This window comes from Stegostoma tigrinum, chromosome 22, assembly GCF_030684315.1.
Source record: "Stegostoma tigrinum isolate sSteTig4 chromosome 22, sSteTig4.hap1, whole genome shotgun sequence".
NCBI lineage: Eukaryota > Metazoa > Chordata > Chondrichthyes > Orectolobiformes > Stegostomatidae > Stegostoma > Stegostoma tigrinum.
In genome coordinates, this window is record NC_081375.1 from 24,404,878 (window position 1) to 24,430,497 (window position 25,620).

Consider the following 25,620-nt stretch of genomic DNA (forward strand, 5'->3'; position numbering starts at 1 on the left):
CCTTTGTTAAAGATTAGTTTGCTTTGCACATATCCTGGAAAAAAAATTAACAACCTTGATAGTGAGTTTTCACAGGTTAATCAGTAACTGAATGCAGTCTGCTTTGTCAAAGTCATACAGCATGGAAACAGACTCTTTGGTCCAATTCATCCATGTTGAACAGGTATCCTGAATTGAACTTGCCCCATAGCCCTGTAAACCCTATGTGACGTCTGACTGCAAGTACTTTCCTCCAGAGGTCTCTAAATTGTGACCAAGGGTATGAGCTAAGCGCTATCCTTTTATTTTTGTATTTTTCCATTTAGCTAATTTTAGTGAGGATTTGTTGAAGGTTTCTGCTGTCATTCCAACTGAAATAATCTTCAAAACCCTGCAGATGGAAGACAAAACTTAAGATCAGACCTTAAGGTCTGTGTGATTTTATATCATATGAGGTGGTGCTTGCTGTGGTTTGGGGTCGATAAGGGTTGCATTTTATTTCGGGCTATTAATTATGGACTTCTGTTTACTTTCTAGCTTGATTGGTTTGATGTTGGGTACCTGTATTGCTTTTTACGTCGTTATTGCTGATTTAGGATCCAATTTCTTTGCTCATTTGCTTGGACTTCAAGTAAGTGAATTTTGCATACAGCATAAATTGAGATCAAAAAGGTTTATTTTCAAGAGTGGTACGCAATTGTAACTATCTAGTTGTACTATCGCAGCCATAGAAAATATGCTACATTTTACATCATCTAGTTATACCAAACAATTAGCTAACAAGAATACTATCCATTTATTGGAATGGGGTGGAGGGGAGCTTCCTGAAATGGCTCAATAATATATGAAATCTGAGTTATGCAGATCATAAACTCGGGAAAACTTGATCTGTACCTCCATGTTTTTGTCATTTTGATTTCAACTCTTCAGCTGCGCTATAATTAAAGGATGCTAAAATCATGCATATAAATGAACTGCAAGATCTTTGTGGCAATATTGTCATGTTAGGGTGCAAATAAACATCAAAAAATTTTCTGACATTAATAATCTTCTATGATGACCTTACAATAACCTCTCACAGACTTATTATATTTTTGATGCTGCCTATAACTGATGTTATTGTACTCCTTAGCAAGTCTGAATTTTTTTTTATAGAAGAAAGTAAACGATGACTACAAGACTACAATTCAATCTTGGGTTTCAGCTGACAACCATAAACCCTTCAAGATTCATGTGGTTTAGTTCTGACCTTGTTTTAACACTGATTAAATTAGAATATTATTACTCCAATGATTTATATTTTTAGTTAGTGTAATCTGTTTATTGCAGGGCCATACCTTGTTATAAGAAATGAACTTCTGCTGCAACCAGTTGGCACAATGGGATTCTAACATTTTGAAGTTTTACTAACTTTTTTTCTTATTTAGGTAACACCAGGATTTCGAGTGTTCTTGCTGTTTGCAGTCTCTGTATTTATAGTGCTGCCACTGAGTTTGCAAAGAAACATGATGGCCTCGATCCAGTCCTTCAGTGCTATGGCTCTTATATTCTACACACTCTTCATGTTTGTAGTGAGTACCCTTTTTTTTGACATTCAACTGCCAATTCTCCAAAGTCCTTCATTTCTCATTTCCTCTGGTTGTAGCAGGTTTTAAGCATCAATGTAACTATATTTTCTTGAAATGTGGCAGTAATTGGAACTTTAAGCCTCGACAAGAAATGCTGTGTACTACCAGTTTCTAGAATTAAATTTACAAATATGTTCTTTAAAATAGGATAACATTGAATGTGTAATTAATAAACATGTTTGTGTACTTAAGAATAAAAAAAACTAAATTGGTATATATAAGCAAAGTACTAAGTTGCCTTAACTTTGGAATAATTGTCTGCAAAATGTTTGACGATCTCAAATCAAAAACAATTCTGAATGAAAGTTTTTAAAAAAGTGTAAAATTAAAACTTTATGATACTTCCATATATTGTTAAATCAACATTAAATTTTTGAAGGTGATCACAATGGAATTGATTTACTTACCTATTTTTATAGGTAGCTGAGCTAATTTTTAGGAGATCACTTAGTTTAGAATTCAGCGTTCCTCCAGTCATTTAATTGCATCAAAAAAAATTAGAAGAAATTAAATCAAATTGCAAATTAAATTTTAAAAAATGCACATAAAAACCAGATTTATGTATTGAGTTTTACTTAAGGTTTGCAGTATCTATAGTTTTCCCATTTTTAATTTTACTTCTGTTAATGGCCATGCACAAAGCACAAATAAGACAGGGATTAAAATTTAGTAAATATTTAATGTTAATTTCATCAAGAAAATGCTGTAGTAACATATTCTGAGTAACCATAACATTTGTTGGATAACTTAGCTTTAAAGTAAATCCGAGATGTATTTTTACAGTACTATTCCGTGAATATATTCTGGGTTAGAGACAGTTGAGGGACATATTGCGGTGATTGGCACAATGCTACCTTTATAATGCTGTACTGTAGACTTAATAAAATAATATGTTGTGTTCATCAACTGCTCGTGAGAATAATAAATGTGTATATGAGATGGTACTTTTTTTCAATCTTCATAATGTTATCTGCAGGTAATCATTTTCAAGATCATAAGATGCTTTAGTTGTCAATCCACATGTGGTCATTTGCTGAAAGTTTGTCTGAAGTGCAATGACTACTGGACTTTTTACAGTTTTTGAAAAGTGTTGTAAATGTTTCACTTTTTAAATCAAAAAGAAATGCATAATGAGCTACATTAACTTTAGCAATTTAAGGTCGACCTTACTTCTAATTCTGAGCAGAGAATCTAATTGCATAATGAAAACAATTTTCAATGCCATTTTGGACATATATTGTTTCCGTCCCTCCTTGAAAGACAGTGATTGCCTCAGGAGCATGTGTTCTCATTTTGGTTCAATAGTACTAAAGATGATGATACGAATGGATATTCAGATGTTAGAACGTATGACATGAGAATTAAGAAAAAGAGAAGGACATTTATCTCCTGAAACCTGCGCCATCAATTTACAAGCCTAGGGCTGATCTGCCCATGGTCTCACTCCTCTTTCATGCTAGGTCTTCATAGCATTCAATTCCCCTGTTTATTTCAAAAATCTGCCTACCTGTTTCATCCTCTCAACGATCAAGCCTCCATAACTTTCTGGGGTAGGAAATTCCAGTCATTTATTACTCTTTTGAGAAAAGAAATTCCTTTGTGTCTCAATTCTGTAACTGTGACCACTAGCGTGAGAATCCCTACTAATGAAAATATTTCCTAAACCGCTACCCCGTCAAGTCTCCACAAAATCTTGTTTCAATAAGATCACCCTCTATTCTTCTAAGCTTGGACGAACAAAGGCCTGACACCGGAGGAAAGGCAGATGCTGGAGAATCTGTGATTACAAGGTGTAGACCTGGATGAACGCAGCAGGCTAAGCAGCATCAGAGGAGCAGGAAAGCTGATGTTTTGGGTCCAGACACTTCTTCAGAAATGGGGGAGGGTGAGAGAATTCTGAAATAAATAGGGAGAGAGGCGGACAGAAGATGGATAAATGAGAAGGTAGGTGAAGAGGAGACAGACAGGTCAGAGGCTGAGATGGAGCGAGTGTAGGTGGTGAATTAGGGAAGGGATAGGTCAGTCCAACGAGGATGGACAGGTCAAGGGGGTGGGATTAGGCTAGTAGGTAGGAGATGGGGGTGGGGCTTGAGGAGGGAGGAAGGGATAGGTGGGAAGAAGGACACTTAGGGAGGCGGGGACAAGCTGGGCTGGTTTTGGGATGCTGTTGAAGGAGGGGAGATTTTGAAGCTTGTGAAGTCCACATTGATACCATAGGACTGCAAGGTTCCCAAGCAAAATGAGGTGCTGTTCCTGCAACCTTCGGGTGGCATCGTTGAGGCACTGCAAGAAGCCCAGATGGGCGTGTTGTCTGAGGAATGGGACGGAGTGTTGAAATGGTTTGCGACTGGGAGGTGCATTTGTTTAGTGCGAACTGAACATAGGTGTTCCGCAAAGCGGTCCCCAAGCCTCTGCCTGGTTTCCCTGATGTAGAGGAGGCCTCAAGGGGAACAGCAGATACAGTGTGCCACATTAGCAGATGTGCAGGTGAACATCTGCTTGATGTGGAAGGGCTTCTTGGGGCCTGGGATGGGGGTGGGGGGAGGTGGGGGGGGAGTGTACTTCCTGCAGTTGCAGGGAAAAGTGGTGGGGCTGGAGGAAGTGTGGAGCGGATAAGGGAGTCACAGAGAGAGTGGCCCCTCTGGAAAGCAGATAAGGGTGGGGAGGGAAAATGTCTTTGGTGGGGTTGGATTGCAGATGGCAGGAGTGTCCGAGGATGATGTGTTGGATCCGGAGGTTGGTGGGGTGGTACGTGAGGACGAGAGGGATTCTGTTTTGGTTGTTATTGCAGGGATGAGTTACGGGAAATGCGGGAGACAAGTCGAGGGCGTTGTCGACCACTAAGGTGGGGGCAAGTTGCGGTCCTTGAAAAACGAGGACATCTGAGATGTTCGGGAGTGGAATGCCTCATCCTGAGAGCAGATGTGGCGGAGGTGAAGAAATTGGGAATAGGGGATAGTACTTTTTGCAGGAATGTGGGTGGAAGGAGGTGTATTCTCGGTAGCTGTGGGAGTCGGTGGGCTTGAAATGGATATTAGTTTCTAGGTGGTTGCTAGAGATGGAGACAGATGTCCAGGAAAAAGAGAGCAATATCAGAGATTGCCCAGGTGAACTTAAGGTTGAGCTGGAAGATGTTGGTGAAATGGTTGATCCTGGGTCTCCTGCAGTGCCACAACGATGCCACCCGAAGGTTACAGGAACAGCACCTCCTATTTTGCTCACCCATCTTCTCCTTTATGCATCTTCTATCCGCCTCCCCCTCTCTCCCTATTTATTTCACAACACCCTTCCTTCCCCTCCCCTATTTCTGAGGAAGGGCCTAGGCCCAAAACGTTTGCTTTCCTGCTCCTCCAATGCTGTTTGGCCTGCTGTGTTCATCCAGCTCTGCACCTTGTTATCTTGAACAGAGGTCTGGCCTGTTTAACTATTGTTGATACATGAACACCCTTCTTCCCAGAAATCAACCACGTGAGCATCTGACGGAGCTATCTCCAAGTCAGTGTATTTTTTTAAAATAGAGGAGCCAAACTGTACACAGTAATCCATTTCTTTATTTTTAACTCAAATCTCCTAGCAAGAAATGTTAGAATTCCTTTTGTTGTCTTAATTACAGTTGCACTTGCATGTTAACATTGTATTTTGTGCACAAAAACATCCACATCCTGTGGGCCAAGCAGCATCACAGGATGAAGAAGGGTCTAGGCCCGAAACGTCAGCCTTCCAGCTCCTCTGCTGCTTGGCCTGCTGTGTTCATCCAGCTCTACACCTTGTTATCTCAGATTCTCCAGCATCTGCTGTCCCGACTATCTCCCTCTCTCATCCACATCCTTTTGTGCCGTACTTTTCTCAGAGTTTCAGATTAAATCATAACGGGCCTAATGATTTATTCTCCCAAAGTACATGACCTCGCAATTTGCTGCCTAATTTCCTTCATGCTTAGCAAATTTATTGGAATGTTTTTATTTTTTTGAAGACGTACCCAGTAAAATACATAAGGGAGAACCAGTGGATGCTGTATATTTGGATTTACAGAACGTTTGTGATAAGATCCCTCTGGTTAGTGGGCAAAATTAAAGGATGTGGGGTAATATATTGTCATGAATCAAGAATTGGTTGACAGGTGAGAAATAGAATGAAAATAAATTAGTCTTTTTTGCAGTAATGGACAGTGACTAGTAGAGTGCTGCAAGGATCAGTACTTGGGCCTCTTACTGATGATGGATATGAATAACTTGGATGAGGGAACCAATAGCAACATTTTCATATTTGCTGATGACTTGAAACTTGGGCAGGATTGAGAATTGGAAAGAGGATGCAACATGGTTTCAAGGTGAGTTAGACAAGTTAAATGAGTGGGTAATTACATGACAGATGCAGTACGATGTGGCTAAATGTTGTTGTATATTTCGTATGGAAAGCAGAAAGGAAGACAGTTGTGGAAATGGTGATACATTGGGAAGTATGGATGGAAGTCCTTGTACACCAGTCAATGAAAGTAGGTAGGCAGGTGCGGGAAATTATATGCTGGCCTTCATTGCAAGAGGATTTGAATTCCAAAGTAGGGATGTCTTACTGCAGTTATACAAGGCATCATTGAGACCACACCTGGAGCATTGCGTACAGTGCTGATCTCCTTGCCTATGAGTTATATACTTAGCCAAAGAGAGAACATAGCTGAGGTTAACTTGAGTGCTAGCAGCACCATTGTATGAAGAGAGTGGTTTGACTGGGCTAACTTTGCTAGAGTTTAGAAGGATAAAATAGAATTGATTGAAATGTATAAAATAGTAACAGGCTGGACAGACATGCAGGAAGGACAGTTGGGGAGTCTAGAGCTAGGGGACACAGTCTCAAGGTTTAGTACTGACATGAAGAAAACTTCCTTCACTCAAAGGGTAACAAATCTGTACCACAGAAGGCTGTGAAGGCCACGCCATTGAATCTATTGAAGAAAGAGATGTGTTTAATAGATTTTAAAGGCATCTTGGACTATGGGGAGAATGTGGGAATATGGAATATTGAGCTATAAGATCAGCCATGATCTTTCTGAATAGTGCAACACGCTTAAAAGGCTGAGTAGCCAGTAGCACCACCTGGTTTCCAAGTTCGCGTTTCCAACTTTAAACATAATTTGCCAACTTTGTGCCTACTTAACCAGTCTAGATCCCCATACAATTTCCTTTTGCCTTTATCGTAGCCTGTCTTCCCACTACTGTTTGTACTGTCGGCAAATTTAGACTTAATATTTTCTACCCCCTCCTCCAAGTCATGAACATAGATAGCAAATAATTGAGACAGTAGGACCGATCCTTGGGGTACTTCACCAGTTACATATTTCTAACCTGAAAAAGAATTGTTAATCCTGACTTTGTCTTCTGTGTATTAACCAATCCTCAGTTCGTGCTAATATAATGCCTGTCTTTTGCAATAACCTGAACAAATGCCTCTTGGGAATTCGCCTCCCTTAGCATCTTGCTTATCTGATATCTTTGGAACATTTTCAGTGTCCTTCACCACTCAGACTGCAGAATATTGGTTTAAACCAATCTGCCATTTCCCTCTTTGATGAAGGGTTTAGGCCCAAAACATCAGCTTTTGTGCTCCTAAGATGCTGCTTGGCCTGCTGTGTTCTTCCAGCATCGCACTGTTATCTTGGATTCTCCAGCCTTTGCAGTTCCCATAATCTCTGATGCCATTTTCCTGTTGCTGTTATCAAATCCCCAGTAACATCCGCCAAGGACCTCTGTCTGTGTTTACATTTTTAAAAAATATACCAACAAAATTTTGTTTGGATATTTCTCCTTGACTGCTTTTGTTAACCCTGGTTGGCTTGTGTCCTTATTAAATACTGCCTTTTTTTTGACTGGAACAAATTTTGGTTGAGCATTATGAAATACCAGCAGAAATGTCTGCCACTGGTCATCTCCTGCCCTTCCCCTTAGTCTATTTTCCCAGCCTAGCTTAGACAATTCTTCTTGCATACCACTGTAATTGTCCTTATGTAGATTGATGAAACTGGTTTCAGATCTAAGTTGCTCTTGGTCAAGCTGAATTTGACACTGTACCATGTTGTGGGTACACACTGAGGATCCTTAATTACAAGATCTCTGACCAATATTACCTTGCTACACATTTTTGGATGTAACACCGGCTTGTTGCCTGGTAGGTTGTACAATGTACTGCTTGAAGAAACAATCCCCTTGTTCTCTACAAGTTCTTCTTTCATGTTACTATAGCCCACTTAATTTTGTCCAGACTGTGCAGATTAAATCACCCATGATCATTTTTAGTGGCATTCTTGCATGCCTCCATTATTTACTGATTTTAAACTTTGGTCTACAATGAGGCAACTCTTTAGGTGTTAAAAAGATGACTGCCATCCATGATTTATTGCCCCTCCTCCTCCCCCCACCAACGTCCCCTCATCCCCTTCCCAACCCTCCCTCCTGTACCCCCTCCCTCCACCCCAACCCAGCCACACTACATCTACAATATTTAAACTGCCTAGCCATCTCTAATATGCTTAATTAATTAAATTGGATGTTAAAATATTTCAAGTAAATTTCCTAATTGAACTCGGCTATAATAACATCTTCTGAATTTGAATCAACTAGCCAATCAAAAGAGACTTGTAAGAAATATTCAACAATCGTCTACATGCTTTTCTTCACGTCTGTCCTTCTTTAGTACAGGCAGGCAGAAACAGTTTGAAATGACTGCTGTAGGCTTTTAATCTCCTTGTATTGCTGCCCTACTTATACAGGCCTGTTTTTCCCAGTCTATTTCATAAGTGATATTGTCTTGCTGCCTACTCCTTCCAGCCTGCTTCACAGTGACGCTGACCTAGTGCATGCTCCTCCCAGTTAGTTTCCGAATGAGTGACTGAACACCTCAAGACTTGCCCATGTATATCTTTGCAATAAATAGATCTAAATTAGAACAGTGTATTTGTCTAACTTTTCTTTGACGTGAGAAACTTCCAAAACTTTGAAATACAGAAAGGAAGTGCAATTACAGGAAAAGACGTGAAAGGATTGAAAGCATATGTTATGTTGTGAAGGTGATGACAACTTAACAAATAAGTGTAAACTTCCAAACTAATTGGCAAACTCTTATAGTTATGACCACAATTGCAATTCTCTGATCCGATGCCATTAATTTCTGCTTCTGGTTTGCTTTGTCACTGAATTTAACGGATCAGGAGTTTTATCTAAAAGGTCACGTTATAAGAAATGACAATTCTGGCAGAGCAAACCAAGTCCTTGCTATCTGATCCATTTAGATTAATAGAATACACCAAGAAGGATCATTATTACCCTCAGTGATTTGCAAGATTATAATTTATGAGCCTCCACATGGTGCAGGCTATAAAATAACTTCCTTCAAACAAACTGCTACTTGGATATTTAAAGTACACATTTACTTTTTTAAAAAGCTAAAATGTATTAAAACTTCTTCCTAATCATTAAGAATTGTGTGGTTTGCAAACAATGACATTTTTAAAAAGTCAATAATCTACGTTGCTCTTTTTTTACTGTGACAAGTGGAACCACAGATGAGACTCTAGCATTTTCAGCTATTCTGAATTACCATAATGTAGATGTCCGTGAATGTAAAACGTTCATTTCCAGCGTGCAGTGTTTATATGAACAGTGCAATTTCTCTTGTGAACTGGAAATGTGACAGAAAATGGTATCTATGGCTGGATGGAATTCTCGATGTCAGAATTACTATTTTTGAAATGGTTTTGCAAAGCTGCCTGTTTACACTGTCACCGAATGAGTGTTACAGCTATAATTGGCTGTAGATTTATTATAAAAGCCCTGCAGTAATCTCTAGGCAAGGGGAAATACTGCACTCACCAAGACATCAAATCTGCCACACAGCACTGACCCAAAGTTCTCTCTAGGGTTCCTTTTTCCCAGTCGTGGTACCCCACACAATTCCTCCAAGTTGAGGAATTTCTGTTGCAAGCAAAGCTTGCAAGGATTTGAATGCTTGTATCCACGCCAGTATCTGTCCACAAATTAAGATTTCAAATGTCTGTCTTTTAAATTTTAACTATTTTTAATCAAAAAATTTAAGATATTTGTGTTTCTATAAAATTTTGAATGATGAAGAAAATAGTTGACTATGAATATTTATATTTTAAACTACTTTTTTTAGGATTTACATATATAGATCTCTTTTCTCTCTCTCTCTCCCCCCCCCCCGAAGGATTCCTTCAGGCCATGATTTGTCAGGACTGTACCGTATCCCCTCTTGTTCCTTCATGTCTGTTCACACTACATCCCTTACAGAATTGCAATATGGTTCTCCTTGTCCTCGCCTATCAGTCTCAACACCCAGACAATCCATTCTCTGTCTTTTCTAACACCCAGTGTGATGCCACTACCAAGTGCACCTTCGACCTTTGTTTGCATTCCAAAGGATCTTTTCCTTCTGACTCTGATCCACTTACTCACTCAAATATCTAAACCAATTCTTATAGTACATTCCCATTCAAATGGAGGAGATGTGAAACACCTGCCTTTTACCTCCTCCCTTGTCACTGTCCAGCACTTGAAATTAGATGTATTTCTTTAACTTAATGTCTTCACAGTTTGCAATATGGTTTCTACATTGGGCAAACCAAATTGGTTGGTGACCACTTCGTGAAACATCTCTGCTGAGTTCACAAGCACAATCTAGACCTTCCAGTATCTTGCCATTTTAATTCACCTCCTTGTTCTCACTGACATTTTTCTCCTCTGCCTGCTGCAGTCTCAGTGAAACTGAGCATGAGCTCATGAAACAGGGCCCCATTTTTCAGTTCAGCCACCTAGATTCAACAATGTTCGACATACCGTAAACTCTACTGGTTTATTTTCATTTTATTTTCATTTTGTTTTGATTATCTCAGCCTTAAACTCGCCTTTGCTATCAGACATGACTGTTTTTTATGTTCTTCTGGCATCCATACTACCCTGATCAAATATTTTGTTTCTTTACCACAACCATTACTACTGACTTTGCCCTTTGTGTCATGAAGGCATTTGCCAGTTAATTTCTCCTGCTCTCAACCTACCACAGATTTTCTCTTTTTTTGTTTTTTTTTATTCCTCCCACCTTTCTTGTTCAGTCTGTTGCTATTCTCTCTACCATGAGTTATGAAGATAAGTCATTCGCGTGAAATGTTAACCTTGTTTCTCTCCTCAGAAGCAGCTGGACTTGCTAAGTATTCCCAGAAGTTTGTTTTTGCTTCCAATTTCAAGTATCTGAAGTCTTCTGCTAAAATTAGAGTGTAGAATAGATTTCCAGATACAGAGATAAAAATCCAAAAATCATTCAAAGGTATAACACATTAGTGATTTCCAGGACCAGTCCAAATAGATGAATTGAGGTGGACCAAATAACTTGCCTCATTTGTAATGCTCTGTTAATGTTGTAATCCTTAAAAGAGGATGCTTGCAGGTATATATTTATTGACTGATAACCTCGATGCTTTCTCTTACCACAGATTGTGCTATCTTCCTTCAAACATGGCTTGTTTAGTGGTCAATGGCTTAGCCAAGTCAGTTACGTTCGCTGGGAAGGCTTTTTTCAGTGCCTTCCTATCTATGGCATGTCTTTTGCTTGCCAGTCGTAAGTACTTTGTTTTCTTCTTTCTAAGTTGCGATGTGCGGTTTCTACAGCAACAACATTTCATCCTTAAGGCTCATTCATATTTATTAAATATGGTTACTTAGACCTGCGTGATCTCACAGCAGGAATTGCAATCAAGCAACAACTTGCATTTACACAGTATCTTAATTTTAGAAAAACATCCCTAGATACTATATGGGCGTTGAGGTGAGAAAGTTTGTTTAAAGGTGGGTTTTTCAGGAGGACATTCCTGAGGGTTAGAGAAGTGGTAAGTTGAAGATTGTAAATATTGAATTCAGCTCAAAGGCGTAGGGAAGATGAAGGCAGGGTTGCTTGTAGTGAGGTGAAGGGAGAGATGGATGTGTAATAGGATGTTGTTGGAATGTGGTGGAACTATAGAACTACAAGTGATTATAGAGATAGGGCTTTGACAAAATTTGTATTTTAATCACTAGGACAAAAATTTTAAGTTGGATCCTGATTGTCCAATAATTCCAATGTAGGTCATGTAGGATGTTCGCTGGAAGCGTGTGACTTGGGATGGGGTAAGGCATAGAAGTCAAATCACGTAGTTGCATCTTTTCTCTTTGGATTACTGCTTTTCAGTCTTTGGGAAGTAATTTGGCTATAAATGTGCACATGTCTTCCATGCAAGACACCAGTATCTCAGACTGTGCTGAATTAACATAATCATACAGTAAGAGAAAATCCATGGTTATTTTTATTCCAGCTTCAGTTATTGATGTAACTGCTATATGGAGACTGAATTTAGTTTGAGGCAATTCTGTTTTGATATCACTCTCGCAAGGAATTGCTTGTTTTAAATGCAGTATCATCCCTTTACCACTGTTCAGCCTCAAAGTTACCCATCAATTTGTAATTAAACTGTATTAGTTTAACTCCAAGTTATATTAAATAACCAAAAGCTATTCCAGTTATATTCATGTTATTCTGCTTCAGTTAGTGTAGTAGAAGCAAATTCCTTAACTCTGGCCATACTAAAATTCATTGTATTGATGCCTTTTTATGCTCACAAGTGTATTTTAGTGCAATTCCGTGCCAGTGCTACATATGCAAAGTGATTAGCAGTTAAATACATTTTATCGCAAATGTGCTGAAAAAATAAAATTTAACAAACTGGCACTAAAAATATTAAGCTAGAATTTTGTCATGTAATCTCTTGTGCTCCCTAAAATATTTTGAAGTGCAATTTAACAGTTCTGAATTATCTGAGAATGGGAAGCTGCCACTGACTTAAGTACTTTTCAGTGTGTTATTGCTTATGTTCATGGGAAACTTTTGTTAAAGCAGTAATCAGCAATTAGACAATTTTTATATATTTTAAAACCTGGTTCACATGACATTATATTCAAAACAATTCCACAAGCATCTTTTAAGTTCCTTTCTACTTTTCCCACTAACCTCTCTGATGAAGGGTCTAGGCCCAAAACGTCAGCTTTTGTGCTCCTGAGATGCTTGGCCTGCTGTGTTCACCCATCTTCACACTTTGTTCCCTCTCTTGCTAACCATCTTTCCACAACATTTGAAATGTCTGTTTCTGATGCAGTGGCTCAACCGGGTAGCATCTGAATACTCAAGGATTTCAGATTCAACTGCATTGTAATGCAGAATGAGTTTGTCATTGAGAGGATTTGTACTATCAGATGCCTTTCATTTCAAGATAACAGTGTGTAGCTGGATGAACACAGCAGGCCAAGCAGCATCTCAGGAGCACAAAAGCTGATGTTTCGGGCCTAGACCCTTCATTTCAAAATTACTTTGTATGCAGTGGTTTTACTGTTAACTGCTCTCGTGGTAGTGTAGTCCAATGCAAAGCTATTTTGTGATCAGCATAATGGTGCAATTAGCACAATGAATGGTCAGGTTATTTTGTGGGACCTCAACAGTACATTCTGTAGAGAAACATAAAATCTCTAATTGCACAGTCTGAATTTCCACATTATTCTGTGCATGTGTGAGCTACCAAAGTTAATATTAATTTTGGCTGAATAATGAAAATGAACACTGACAATTTTGCTGTCATTACCACCACACAATCTGGGTCAGTAGCAGATGAATTCTAGCTCTCTTTCTCTCTCAAGTTACCTATGAATCTTTGGTTTAATTTCAGCAGAGAGGGAGCACTGTTTTATTTTGTCTACTCTAGCTAAATCCACAGGTACAAACTTGTTGCACTTCTGTTAAGCCCATTTACTGGGTCACAAAGCTTTGAATTCCTGAAATGATTTAGCTGTATTTTCAGTGTTGTAATTAAGAGCAATCATAATTAAGATTAGTCAGATTAGCAAAGCTTATCTTTTCAATAAGTTTAACTTGAATAATTTAGCATCCAACTGCAAGTTAAATTCCTTGAAGGCTTTTTGTCTCAGTTGCATTGCCAGGCAGATTATTCCAAACAGTTGTTGAACATTAGGTACCAAAGTGCTTTGTGGTATTTGTTTGAATTTTTAATTTCAGTAACTTAATTTTGTGCCTTTTGTTCCAACTTGTTTGACTTCCAAATCATCTGTTTACAATGTGCTTTTATTGTATTGAATGTCTTCTCTAGTGTTTTTGTTCATGGCTCAGCCCCTTCATTCCAGGGAATATTTTGTCACTCTTTTCTATATGCATACCTTTATGGTGTAGTGATTGAAATCGAGCAGAGCTTGTGATGTTGTAGCACCAATATATTGTTAAACCTCAGGATGACCAGTAGATTCATAGCCTAACCATGAGGCTTTCTAAGGCTTAGACATGAAAGTCATTTTTAGTTGTGCGTTTTTTTTTCAAATGATTCATTGTACTGTGAGAAAATCTACTTATTATCATAATTTAACAATTTCTAGCAACTTGCACTAAGAATTTTAAAAGTCATACACCAAAATTTAATCAAGTATCAGTGAACTAATTGTAAATAAAATTAAAAACAAGGTCCGAGAGAAACTTGGCAGGTCTGACTCTGAGGAAATCATATTCAATGCAAAATCTGAACTGTTTCTCTTTTTTTCTGCAGATATTTCTGACTTGGAGTTTCTCTAGCATTTCTGTTTCTATATCAGATCTCCAGCACTTGCCATATTTTGCACATCTAATTGTGAATAATTTTTGTGCGTTAAGGATATTTCAGTTGTCTTTGTTTTGAGTTAAAAAAATACATTGCTCAGATTTATTTTTACGATTTTCTCACAGTCAAGTGCTGCCCACATATGACAGCTTGGATGAACCTTCTGTTAAACGGATGAGCACTATATTCTCGTCAGCCCTGAACGTGGTTAATATGTTTTACATAACGGTGAGTTTCTGGTGTTCATATTGCATGTAACTAGATAACTCTGCAATAGTTTTTGAAAATTAGTAGGAGCAGCTTGTATTGGGGATGAATTTAGAAGATACGTATTGCAACATTTCAGCTTATTAAATCATGTGAGCAGCAGTAACACTAGACTTTGTTTAAAATAGAAAACCCTTTGAATAACTAAAATTGAACTCAACATTTGGAGTTTGTTTTAAGTGTGACATTTTAATTCTATTGCCAAAACAGTGCAATCTATAGATCTGGTAGCATCTATGCAGAGAGATCAGAGTTCATGTTTTGTGTCCAGTGACCATTCTTCATAACTGTTCTGAACACATACCGAACCCAAAGCATCAGCTTTGATTCCTCTGCACAGAGGCTGCCAGATTTGCTGAGTTTTCCCAGCAATTTCTGTTTTCGTTTCTGATTTCTAACATGCACAGTTAATTGGTTTTTATACTCATAGATCTTCCTGGTTAAACGCCACTGACTAAAGGCTTGTAAAGATAACTGTTTATTTGGTAGTCACTTTTAGATGCAGGCTGTTTAGATCACATAAACTAATTTCCATTTGGTAATTGCAATTGTTGACAGCTTAAGGGACAACTTTGTGAAAACAAACTTCAGTCACAGCATTGGGAATAATACACAAGTTAAGTTTGTGAATTAAGTTAATTAGCTAATTAAGTTACTTTATCTAATTTGGGAGAGTGCAGTTTTGAAATGCAAATTTGAGAAGCTACTTAAGACTTCAATATTTTACACTGGCTACATTGCTTAGATTGCAAACATGAAGATGAACTTTCCTTCTTTAGCTTTTCCCATGTTACGTGGGGTTGCCACATTGCCGTTTGAATACCTTGGTATCAACAATCGTTTTGGATTTGGCAGTTGGTTTTACAGCTGGATGCCTTTCCTAATGCTAGCTGTTTCCATTCGTTAGCTTAGGAATCATAGCATAATTGATTAGCTAATTCCCTGCTCTGACCACATTCCATATGTATTTATGAAGCATTTATAGCCCAACAATGAATCATTTTGTCCATCTTACGAATGTTCATTTCATGGCAATCAGCCCAAGGGTGGGACTTGAACCTGGAGCTTTTGGTTTGACAAAACTTTTGTTGATGTGTATAGTGATGAGTATTAACTCGAGTGTTTGACAATTAAATTTAAACGAACACTATGGGCTAGAATGCAAGAACAAGAATGCATTGCTGAGGCTTTATCAAGCTCTGGTCAGACTGCATTTGAGATAATGTGAGCAGTTTTGCGCCCTGTATCTAAGGATGGATGTGCTGGCATTGGACAGGACCCAGAGGGCATTTGGAAGAATGATCCTGGTAATGAAGGCCTTGTTGTATGAGAAGTGGTTGAGGAATCTGAGTCTCCATTCGGAGTTTAGATGGATAAAGAGAGAGCTCATTGAAAGTTATCGAATACTGAGAGGCCTGGATAGAGCAGACATGGAGAAGATGTGCTTCCTCTCGAAGAGGCTCTGACCTGACAGCATAGCCTCCGGGTGAACGGATGACCCTTAGAATTAAGATGAGGAGGAATTTCTTTAGCCGAAGGGTGGTGAATCTGTCGAACTCGTTGCCATAGAGGGCTTTGGAGGTGAAATCGTTGAATGTATTTAAGATAGGCTCTTAATTAGTAAGGGGATCAAATGTTAGAGAGAATGCAGGAGCTTGGATTGAGAAACGTATCAGCCATGATCAAATGGTAGAGCAGACTCATGGGCTGAATGGCCTAATTCTGCTCACGTGTCTTATGGTGCAAAGTGCACATAATCATCATTGTTGTTACTACTACTATTATTATATTTATTATATTATCATCCAACAGGTTGGTTCGTTTGGTTACATTGGTTACACTGATAATATTGCTGGGAATGTTATGATGAACTTTCCCTCCAACTTGGTCACAGAGATGATTCGTGTAGGATTTATGATGTCTGTTGCTGTGGGATTCCCAATGATGATTCTTCCTTGCCGACAAGCTCTGAACACTTTTCTCTTTGAACAGTTGCAGGTAAGTATGTATTGTCAATACAGAACCTCTGAAAAATTACCTATCTGTATCTAGCAAATATTCATTATTGTGGAAGTGTCAAATAAGCTGATTTAAATATGTTTTTTAACTATTTTAAGCTTGAAACTCACTTCCATGTTGCAGTTTGCTAATGTTTACTTCATAGTGTTGATGGTTTGGGCCACAGCATTTAATGTTAATTTGCTTATGAGCACAAAGAAACTGATCCCCAGCTGTGACTAATTATTTGTGGCTAGCAAGTGGGTTTTCCTTATTTGTTCATATGATATGGATGTCACTGGCAAGTATAGCATTTATTGCATATCCCTAATTGACCTGGAGATGGAGGCAGTGGGCTGCCTTCATGATTCACTGTAGTCCTTAGTGGGTTGTTGACAATTGCCTCTGGCCAGAATTCAGAGTCTGGTGATTCGAGTGTGTCATTGGTGAAAATTGGGGAGAAGTCCACTCAGCGCAGGAGTAACAATGCTGGCAGGACCTGCCACTTTTTTTGGCACTTGCTGCGCTATTTTGGGACTTAAGTTATGTAAAAACCGCAATCCATTTTACTAAGTGAGGAAGCAGGGGGTGGTAGATAAGGAAATAATATTCATTTGTTTGAAGTGTGTGGGGCGTCAGTTAGTGGGTCAGTGCTTAAAGTAGATTGGGTGCAGCTAAGAGAGAGGATGTGGGAGTGGAAGGAGGAGGAGGAGGAATGTTGGATCAAGTTGGTGTGTTGATGTTAGATTTGGCAGATGGCTTTTTGGTTAGAGCCAAGGAATGACTTTCTATCTGGGGGCTGTGACGGGAGGAAGTTATGGATTTCTGTAGGGTTCTGGGCAGTGGGGAATGTTACATCAGGGAGCAGGGGGTTTGCTTTGCCATTCTGGGTGCAGAGGAGGTTGAATTTAGGAGTAGGGTCAGTGTTGCATTTAGGAATCAGTCTAATGGTTAACTAGTATTACAACTGAATTTTAATCCTCTAATCTTTCCTGGGTAACTATTAAACTTAACTGAGTTTGGAACCCTCTGAATTCCAACACTGAGGAGCTTTCTCAAAGGCTTGGGAAATAGGGCAATTATCTGTTGGAATTTTCAACTTCTAGGGCAGTTTTATTTTTGGATTCAGCTGTGTTGAGATTTGCGTGTGGCCTAATGCACAACTCCAGCCTTAATTGCAAAAATGACTGCCTGGTCATTGAAATTTCTGAACCACAGTCTTCTGCAAGTATACTAATATCTCCTACTTTAAAAATACCCATAAGTTGAGAAAATTACAAAAATATGCCATGTTATCTATGGCCTCAGCCCTGGTTGGGAAGTGAAATCCTTTCTCGATGTTGAGCCAATGTCAACCACAGGCTTAATTAGCAAGAGCTGTTCAGTAGGATTAATATTCACGGTTTCCGGATGCTGAGCTTGTAGGTGACCGTGAGAAAGACAAGAGTGTCCAATAGTTGGTACACAAGTGATAGAGTATAATTTTCTTATCAAACACATTTTAGTGATGAAAGCGGAGGTTATTTGCAATTTAAATAGTGATGTGATTTGACTTCACAATTGAATTCTCATGATTTTGTGTTCACTTAGTTGTATTGTTGTGTTTTCTTAATTATAGAATATTTGTTTTCTTTTGAAGGATATTGAACAATTTACCAACTTTCCCTTCCCTTTTGATTTCAGCAGAAGGATGGCACCTTTGCTGCAGGAGGGTATATGCCACCCTTGCGTTTTAAGCTCATTACAGCTGGTATAGTTTTTGGCACTATGCTAGGTGGAATTCTGATTCCGAATGGTAAGATAGCTTCAGTAAAGCTGTACGCTATAGCTCTATATGTAGTTTTATTTTGTTACTGTGCAAAAATATTGGGCTTTGGAGACAGAAAACCCATACAGTGTGAACTATAGGCAGCAGCAGTGTGCACTTACCTGATCTTCTCTCCCCCACCCCCCACTTCTCCCAACCAACTTGATCACGAAAAAAAATATTAGAACGGTGGCTGAACTAGTTTTCAACAAGTTCATCAGCACTGACTTCAATTTGGATTTTGTTGGCAAGGCACAAGTAATTTTGAACCACCAGAATACAGTAATGTCCATCTTGCACAATGTTTTTCACAGTCATGCATTTTGTGAGGCCTGAATTTTGCTGTGTGGTTTCTAGAAGGCTTATAAAACTATAAATCAGTATCTTCCTATTGAGTTCAGACATATAGGATCCTTGGAACAGCGGTAATCTGTTTAGCCCTTTGAGTCTGTTCTGTCATTCGTTAAAAACCATGGTTGAACTACGACCTAACTCCATTTACCTGCTTTTGCCCCATAACGCTTAATAATAAAGTTAACAGTTTTTCAATCTCGTTTTAAATTGACCAGTTGATTGCGGAGCAGTTGCATTTTTCAGAATTGAGTTCCAAACTTCTTGCACCTTTTTCAGTTAGAAATATTCCCTCTATTTATTTCTGAAAAGCTTGGCTTTATTTTTTGGCTATGGCACTGTCTGAGACACCCTAACCAACAGGAATGGTTTATTTCTAACCAGTCTGTTTGTTCCAATTTGTAAATAGTTATATAGATGTACAGCACGGAAACAGACCCTTCAGTCCAACTCATCCTTGCTGACCAGATAACCTAAATTAATCCTGGCCCATATCCCTCTACACCCTTTCAATTCATATACCCATCCAGATGCCTTTTAAATGTTGTAATTATGCCAGCCTCCTCCACTTCCCCTTTCTGCTCATTCCATACATGCAGCACCCTCTGCATGAAAAAGTTGCCCCTTGGGTCCCTTTTTAAATCTTTTCCATCTTAAGTTTATGCCTTCTAGTTTTGGATCTGCCCACCTTGGAGAAAAGACCTTGCCTATTTATCCTATCCGTGCCCTTCAAGATTTTATAACCCCTTAATCATCTAAATTTCGCATCCTATGCCCTTGGTTAGTGCCGTCTCTCCTTGTAACTTAATGCTTGGAGTCTCGTGCAGTATTCTGTTAAAGTCATCCTGTGCGTATGTGCGTGCAACATCCCCCTTCTCCCCCCCCCCCCCCCCCCAAAAAAAAAGCCTAATATTGTTATCCTGAGATATGATTCTCAATATTTGATTAATCTTTTCAATTAGTTTCTTGGACCTCTGCAAGGCCCTTACTGAAGCACGTACTTGGACTTTTGGATCAATCTTTTTGAATTTGCACTGTTTTTGAAATTTTCCTTTTCTATTATGTTGCTCATTCAGCATGGATACCTTCATACTTACCTATATTGAAATTTGTTTGCTACAGTTTTGACCATTTACTTATTCCATTATTTTTAAAAGTGCAAATGCAATGCTCAGCAGCAGTATTTGCAGTCTTGTTCGATTTGTTGTGTGAAGTCTCAATGTAAACTTTCAAAATAAAGATTTTGGTTTTGTTGGTTGACAAACCTTGAATTATAAGATAATACATGACAAATTATTTTATTTATATTTTGCAATGGTTGAAATGTGCTGGTGGACAAAATTATTTAATTTGAAAGCATTTTAATATATTTGACCACTTTTGACAAATTCATTGCATTCTGCAAGTTCAGTACTGAAACCTAACTTAGTGGTGGTAATAAGTAAAAAGCAGTACAGTTAGTGAATCATGTATTTTTCATGACAATTCTAAATGACCTTGTATTTGATATAATGTCTGTGATTTACTTGTAACTTAATATCAATTATTTTAGTGTTTGGATTTGAGCTAGTGGTATGTGAATTTTGGCCTGTGTCAGAAGGAGTTTAATGATTAATTTATAGTTATTTCTGTAGTCATGGTGATTTCTTTTAAAACCATCTGAGAATTGTTTCAGGCTCCTAGGAAAATGTTTACCTTCTTCACTGGTAAAAACTAAAAGTAAACAGTTGTGCATTTAAGCTATCAGTTTAGAAGGTCGGATGTGGAGGACTCAGCTTCGAAAAAGCTTTGAATTTCTGTTGAGGTCGCAGAAGTCTTGACTGAAGCAGGCTATGTAAAACAGTTTAAAGCTATCCGGAATAAATTACCTCTCTATAAGGGGTTAGTTTCAAGTTCCAGATTGGAAGTGCTTGGTTAAAACCCTGAAGTGGTTATTTGAAACTGACAAAATCCATACTCAGTTTGACGAAGGCTCAAGGCAAAGGCTATCGGATTGTCGTGACTGGGAATTGCAACATCTGTTAAGCCAAACACTGACTATTCTCTCCAGTGATTTAAGTACGGTAGAAGGGTGCCTTTGGGCTTAATAGAATTGTAGCTTACCATGTCTTTCAAAATCTTTAAACTTGTGTTATTTGTAAGTTGTCACATTCCACGCTACTCCAGTGAAATTCCCAGAGCCCTCACAAAAGCTAGAGAATGTGTCAAAGTACACACAGTCCCTGGTTTGTAGACCTAGAGAACACAGATCAGATTTCAGACTTTAGATATTTTCTGCTGCAGGGAGGGACACACCACCTCCCTTCTTGGAAGTCCAAAGGCTTCTGGCAGTGTCATTCAGGTCGACAAGTTGTCCGTCTACCCTGGAGCCATACTTGTTGGATGACTGCTGCATTTTGTCATTAACAACTGGCAAACCACTCCACAAACCAGTCAGCTACGTAATGCTAGCTAAAACTCGCATTGTGTAAATGTGCTGGTGCCAACCCATTGCAACTGACTTTCCCCACTATTTGATCAAAGCAGCTGAGCAAATACCACTTAGTGTGTTCCAACAACTTGCTTTTCAAGTCCTTTACCCATTTCAGTCTACTATCAAAAATAAAGAAAAAGATATGGTCTTTACAAAATGGCTTGGTTTTATTTTCATTTCTTTTTCACAATAAACTCCTGTTTTATTCTTGATACTAAATTTGAAGCATAGCATTTTGTTTCAGAACCAAAGTAATTCAAAATAATCTGTCAAGCCAGATTGCAGACATGGATCTGATTTGTCTGGTAGAAATACTGGTACTGTTAAAATCAAACAATAAAAAAAATACAATTTGACAAAATATATATTGGAGAAGGAAAACTGCCTTCCTTATATGTGACTCCAGAAACACTGTACAAAAATGTTTCAAGGAATGAAGGTGCTGGTTGGGCCACCTGGCATTGACAGACACTGGAGAAACAGTAGCAGTCTCAGACCTATCAATGCTGTAATTCTTCCTCGCGACCAACCTGAGGGCTAGTGCCTAAACTGGGGAGGTGGTCTTTCAAATTCATCAAATATGTCTCTCATTCCTTACAAAGAATCAGACTATGTCCCGGGCAGCATCATCACCATCCCTGGGTGTTCTGTACCACCAGCAGAGGTAGCAGCACTGTGATGTACACTGATGAATCAGTACTCCTCCATATTGCACAGCACTTGGAGGGAGCCCTAATGGTAGCAAGGGCACAGTATGCTGTCTGGGTGGGAGATTTCAATGCCCACCACCATGTGGATCGGCAGCAGCGCTCGAGATTGTCCTTTGAGCTTGATCAGCTCAAAGCTGATCTGGGTCGGTCAAGTGATAAGAGAATCAACAAGTGGGAAAAACATACTTGACCTTATCCTTACTAGTCTGCTGGCTGAAGATGCATCTAACCGTGACAGCATTGGTAAAAGTGACCATTGCACAGTCCTTTTGTAGAGAAAAAGTCTTTCTTTGACATTTGAGAATATCCTTCGTTGTACTGTGTGACGCTGTCACTGTGCTAGTTCAATGGGGAGTGCAAACGGGTTGCCAAGAGCAGCACCATGCCTGTCTTAAAAATTAGTTGACAACCTGGTGAAGCTACCAGATAGGGCTTTTTGCATGCCAAAACAGCATAAGCAAAATGTGATAGATAGTTAAGTGAACCCACAACCAATGGATCAGATCTTAGCTCTGCAGTCTTGCTACAGCCAGTTGTAAATGGTGGTGGACAGTTAAACAGCTCACTGGAAGAGGAAGCTTCAGAATTATCTCCATCCTCAATGAAGGAAGAGCCCAACACGTCAGTGCAAAAGATCCAAGATAGCCAAGCGTGGAGCTGGATGAACACAGCAGGCCAAGCAGCATCTCAGGAGCTCAAAAGCTGACGTTTTGGGCCTAGAAGGGTCCTGACTTCGTTACAGCTTTGGTTCAAACATGGACAAAAGAGCTAAATTTCCAAGGAGAGATGTGAGTGAAACTCCTTGATGTCAAGACCACGTTTGACCATGTGGCATCGAGGAAACCCAGCAAAACTGGAATCAGTGGGCCTCAGAGCAAAATCTCCTCTGGTTGGTATCCCCTGATGCATGGGAAGATGGGGTTATGGTTGATAAAGGTCAGTCATCTCGGCTCAAAGATATCACTGCAGGAGTGTTTTAATGTAGTGACCTGCAATTTTCTTCGTATGGGTACTACAGATCAACTCACAGCAAATCAATGCAGTTGTTCAAAAAGACAGTTCATCGCCACCTTGTCAAGAGCAACTAGCGATAAGCAATAAATGCTAGCCAACCAGTGACTCCCATGTCCCACGAATGAATTTTAAAAATCTACAAACTCCCAATATTGCCAATGCTCAGTGTGTAGCTCCACACGATGCACTACAGAAATTCAGCAATGCTCCTTAGCACTTTCCAAAACCATGTCTGTTCCATCCAGAAGGACAAGGACAACAGTCACACAGGAACATCACCACGACCCGCAAGTTTCCCTCCAACACAGTGCCATCCAGACTTGGAAATACACGGCTGTACCTTTGCTCTTGTTAGGTCAAAATCCTGAAACACGCTTCCCAGGCGCATTGTGGACCTATGTACACCAAATGGGTTGCGGCAGTTCACGAAGGCATCGCAGCCTTCTGATGGACAACCAAGGATGGTCAATGAATGCAGGTCAGGCAACATCGCCCACACCTCAAGAATGACACTTTTTTTAAGAAAAGATATTCCCAATATTTTCACTACAATCTAGGATTTTCCATAGTAGGCCTCACATTTTAAGCCTTTCTGGGAAACTATATTATAAACACAAAAGTGCTATTTTCCCTCGCCAAAAGATGAGAAACAATTTAAATCTCCCTTCTGCAAAAGTGATCTTTCAATTTAAACCTGACAAAAAGTAGATGGCTGGAAAATAGGCCATTTGTGCCTTTGTTTCAAAAGTACAGTTTGCAGTGATTGTTTGTTACGCTAATTTCTTGTCATAAGAATGCTTAAAAAGCTTACCACAGATGGCCAGAACACCCCTCTTCCAATAAATCATTGTGTGCTTTTATTTTTCAGTGACTGAGTGCAAAGTGCCCTGAAATTCTTGGTACTGATTCAGTTTGCTCTTGCTTCTCATAATTCACTGCAATATGTATCCACAGTTACTCTTTTTTTTGCTCTCAAATTCACTCTGCAATTTACCAGAACAGTTGGCATTCTTTCGTGATTTATCTTCTTTGCCATAATGTTCTCTTTACATTCACTTGGATGTGATGCCCTTCTTTCCTGCAACATCTCCCCTGTAATATCTGTAACTTAGTGTAATAGTCTTGTTTTCTTGTGGCAATCCATCATAACAGTCGTTTTTGATAGACTTGCTATAGTGTTTGTCTCTCCCAGGGGCTTGACATAATAATATAGATTCTACCACCAAATTGCTGATGTTTTTTTTGTTTAGTTTTTCCTCCTCTCCCTGTAGTTCTCCCATTTCCCTATAATTTTCCATTCTCGTTCCTTTTACAGATTTGTTTTGACAGTTATTTCTCCCAGATTCATTGTGATGCATGAGATGCTCCTGTTTCACACCCTGACCCGTAAACATTGACTTGTGACCTCAATAAATTCAAGACTTCATTAGGTTGTGTTCAAACCCATGGGTGACTTCCTCTTAGAAATTTAATTTATCAAGTTCATGACAGATATTTTTAGGGTGCGAATGTGATCGGCTACATAACCTGAATGTTATGGTGAATTTGTATTATCACAAAATTCACTATTTAAAATGTATGGTGGGAATTGTAGGAACAGATTTTGTACTTGTAAGTGTGTTACAAAACATTTTTTGTTCCCTGTAGTCACTTAATATAAAAATGGTGACGTACTTATTTTCAGCAATCTCTCAACCACTTTTTAAGGTATTTTTAACATAGAACAAAATGAGTTCATTTCAATTTGTTACAGATGCAGAATAATGTGTCAAAAAATATAATGGAAGAATGTAATTTTCTGCTGCTTACCCCCACCCTTGTGTAGAGAAAATGATCTAATAGAGCATGTTCCAATCCTTGGGTAAACTTGATACAGTGATTTATAAACACTTGTTCAGGATTCAGAGAAATAATTACGTAATGAGCTTGGAACCTGTTGAAGGAATTGCCCATATTTTGTTCGCTTACTGCAGTGGTTACTTCTGGTGATTTAGGGGAGGGCAGAATGATGCAGTGTATTACATGGCATAAACCTGTTCTCCTTTTAAAACTTGAGTATTACCCTGACTTATTCACAATGTCTTGACATATATTAAATTGCCAAACTGATAACTGTTGCAACAACCAGCAAGAGGTTAAAAGAACAAGGGCACTAGGTTTTATTGCGTGCATGTGAGTAATATTTACTGATTTATTTCTTAGCCCTTCTTAACTGCTGAGTGACAGCATTGAATTTAAGTTTTAGGTTGACATGATAAATATTGAAGAGTAATAAATTAATCAGCGCTGGCAGTTGGCTACTGAAGTAGCTTAAAATCTGCACTGTGGATTTAAATTCAAGCATCTCAGAGCCCCAAAGATTGATCTTATTTCACTTTTATGTGCTGTTCTTTGGTGGCATCGACAACAAACCTCGTTTATGATGTACAGTGACACCAACAGCACAAGTTCAATTCTTGCACCTCCTGAGGTCACCATGAAGGTTGCACCTTCTCAACCTCTCCCCTCATCTGAAGTAAGGTGACTCTCGGGTTAAACCATGACCAGTTGTGTGTCTCTGATCAGAGAGCAGCCCAATGATCCTCTGGACTGTGGTGGGTTTATCTTTACCTTTTCAACCATGGATATAAGATAGTTTTTGCAGCTTTATCAATGACAGTTGCTCTTCCTTTCTGCAATCTCTTTCAGCCCTTCATTGTACT

At 39.0% G+C, this 25,620-nt stretch overlaps 1 protein-coding gene across 2 annotated transcripts in view; it reads left to right on the forward strand.

The window, feature by feature from the left end:
• Positions 1–25,620, forward strand: part of slc38a10 (solute carrier family 38 member 10) — a 124,741-nt gene that overhangs the window by 18,513 nt on the left and 80,608 nt on the right. For both annotated transcript variants that reach the window (XM_048554843.2, XM_048554844.2), the window contains exons 4-9: positions 517–610; positions 1,407–1,550; positions 11,107–11,231; positions 14,424–14,526; positions 16,378–16,563; positions 18,247–18,358. In XM_048554843.2, the coding sequence (XP_048410800.1) occupies positions 517–610; positions 1,407–1,550; positions 11,107–11,231; positions 14,424–14,526; positions 16,378–16,563; positions 18,247–18,358 (764 nt within the window). The remainder of the gene's footprint in view (positions 1–516; positions 611–1,406; positions 1,551–11,106; positions 11,232–14,423; positions 14,527–16,377; positions 16,564–18,246; positions 18,359–25,620) is intronic.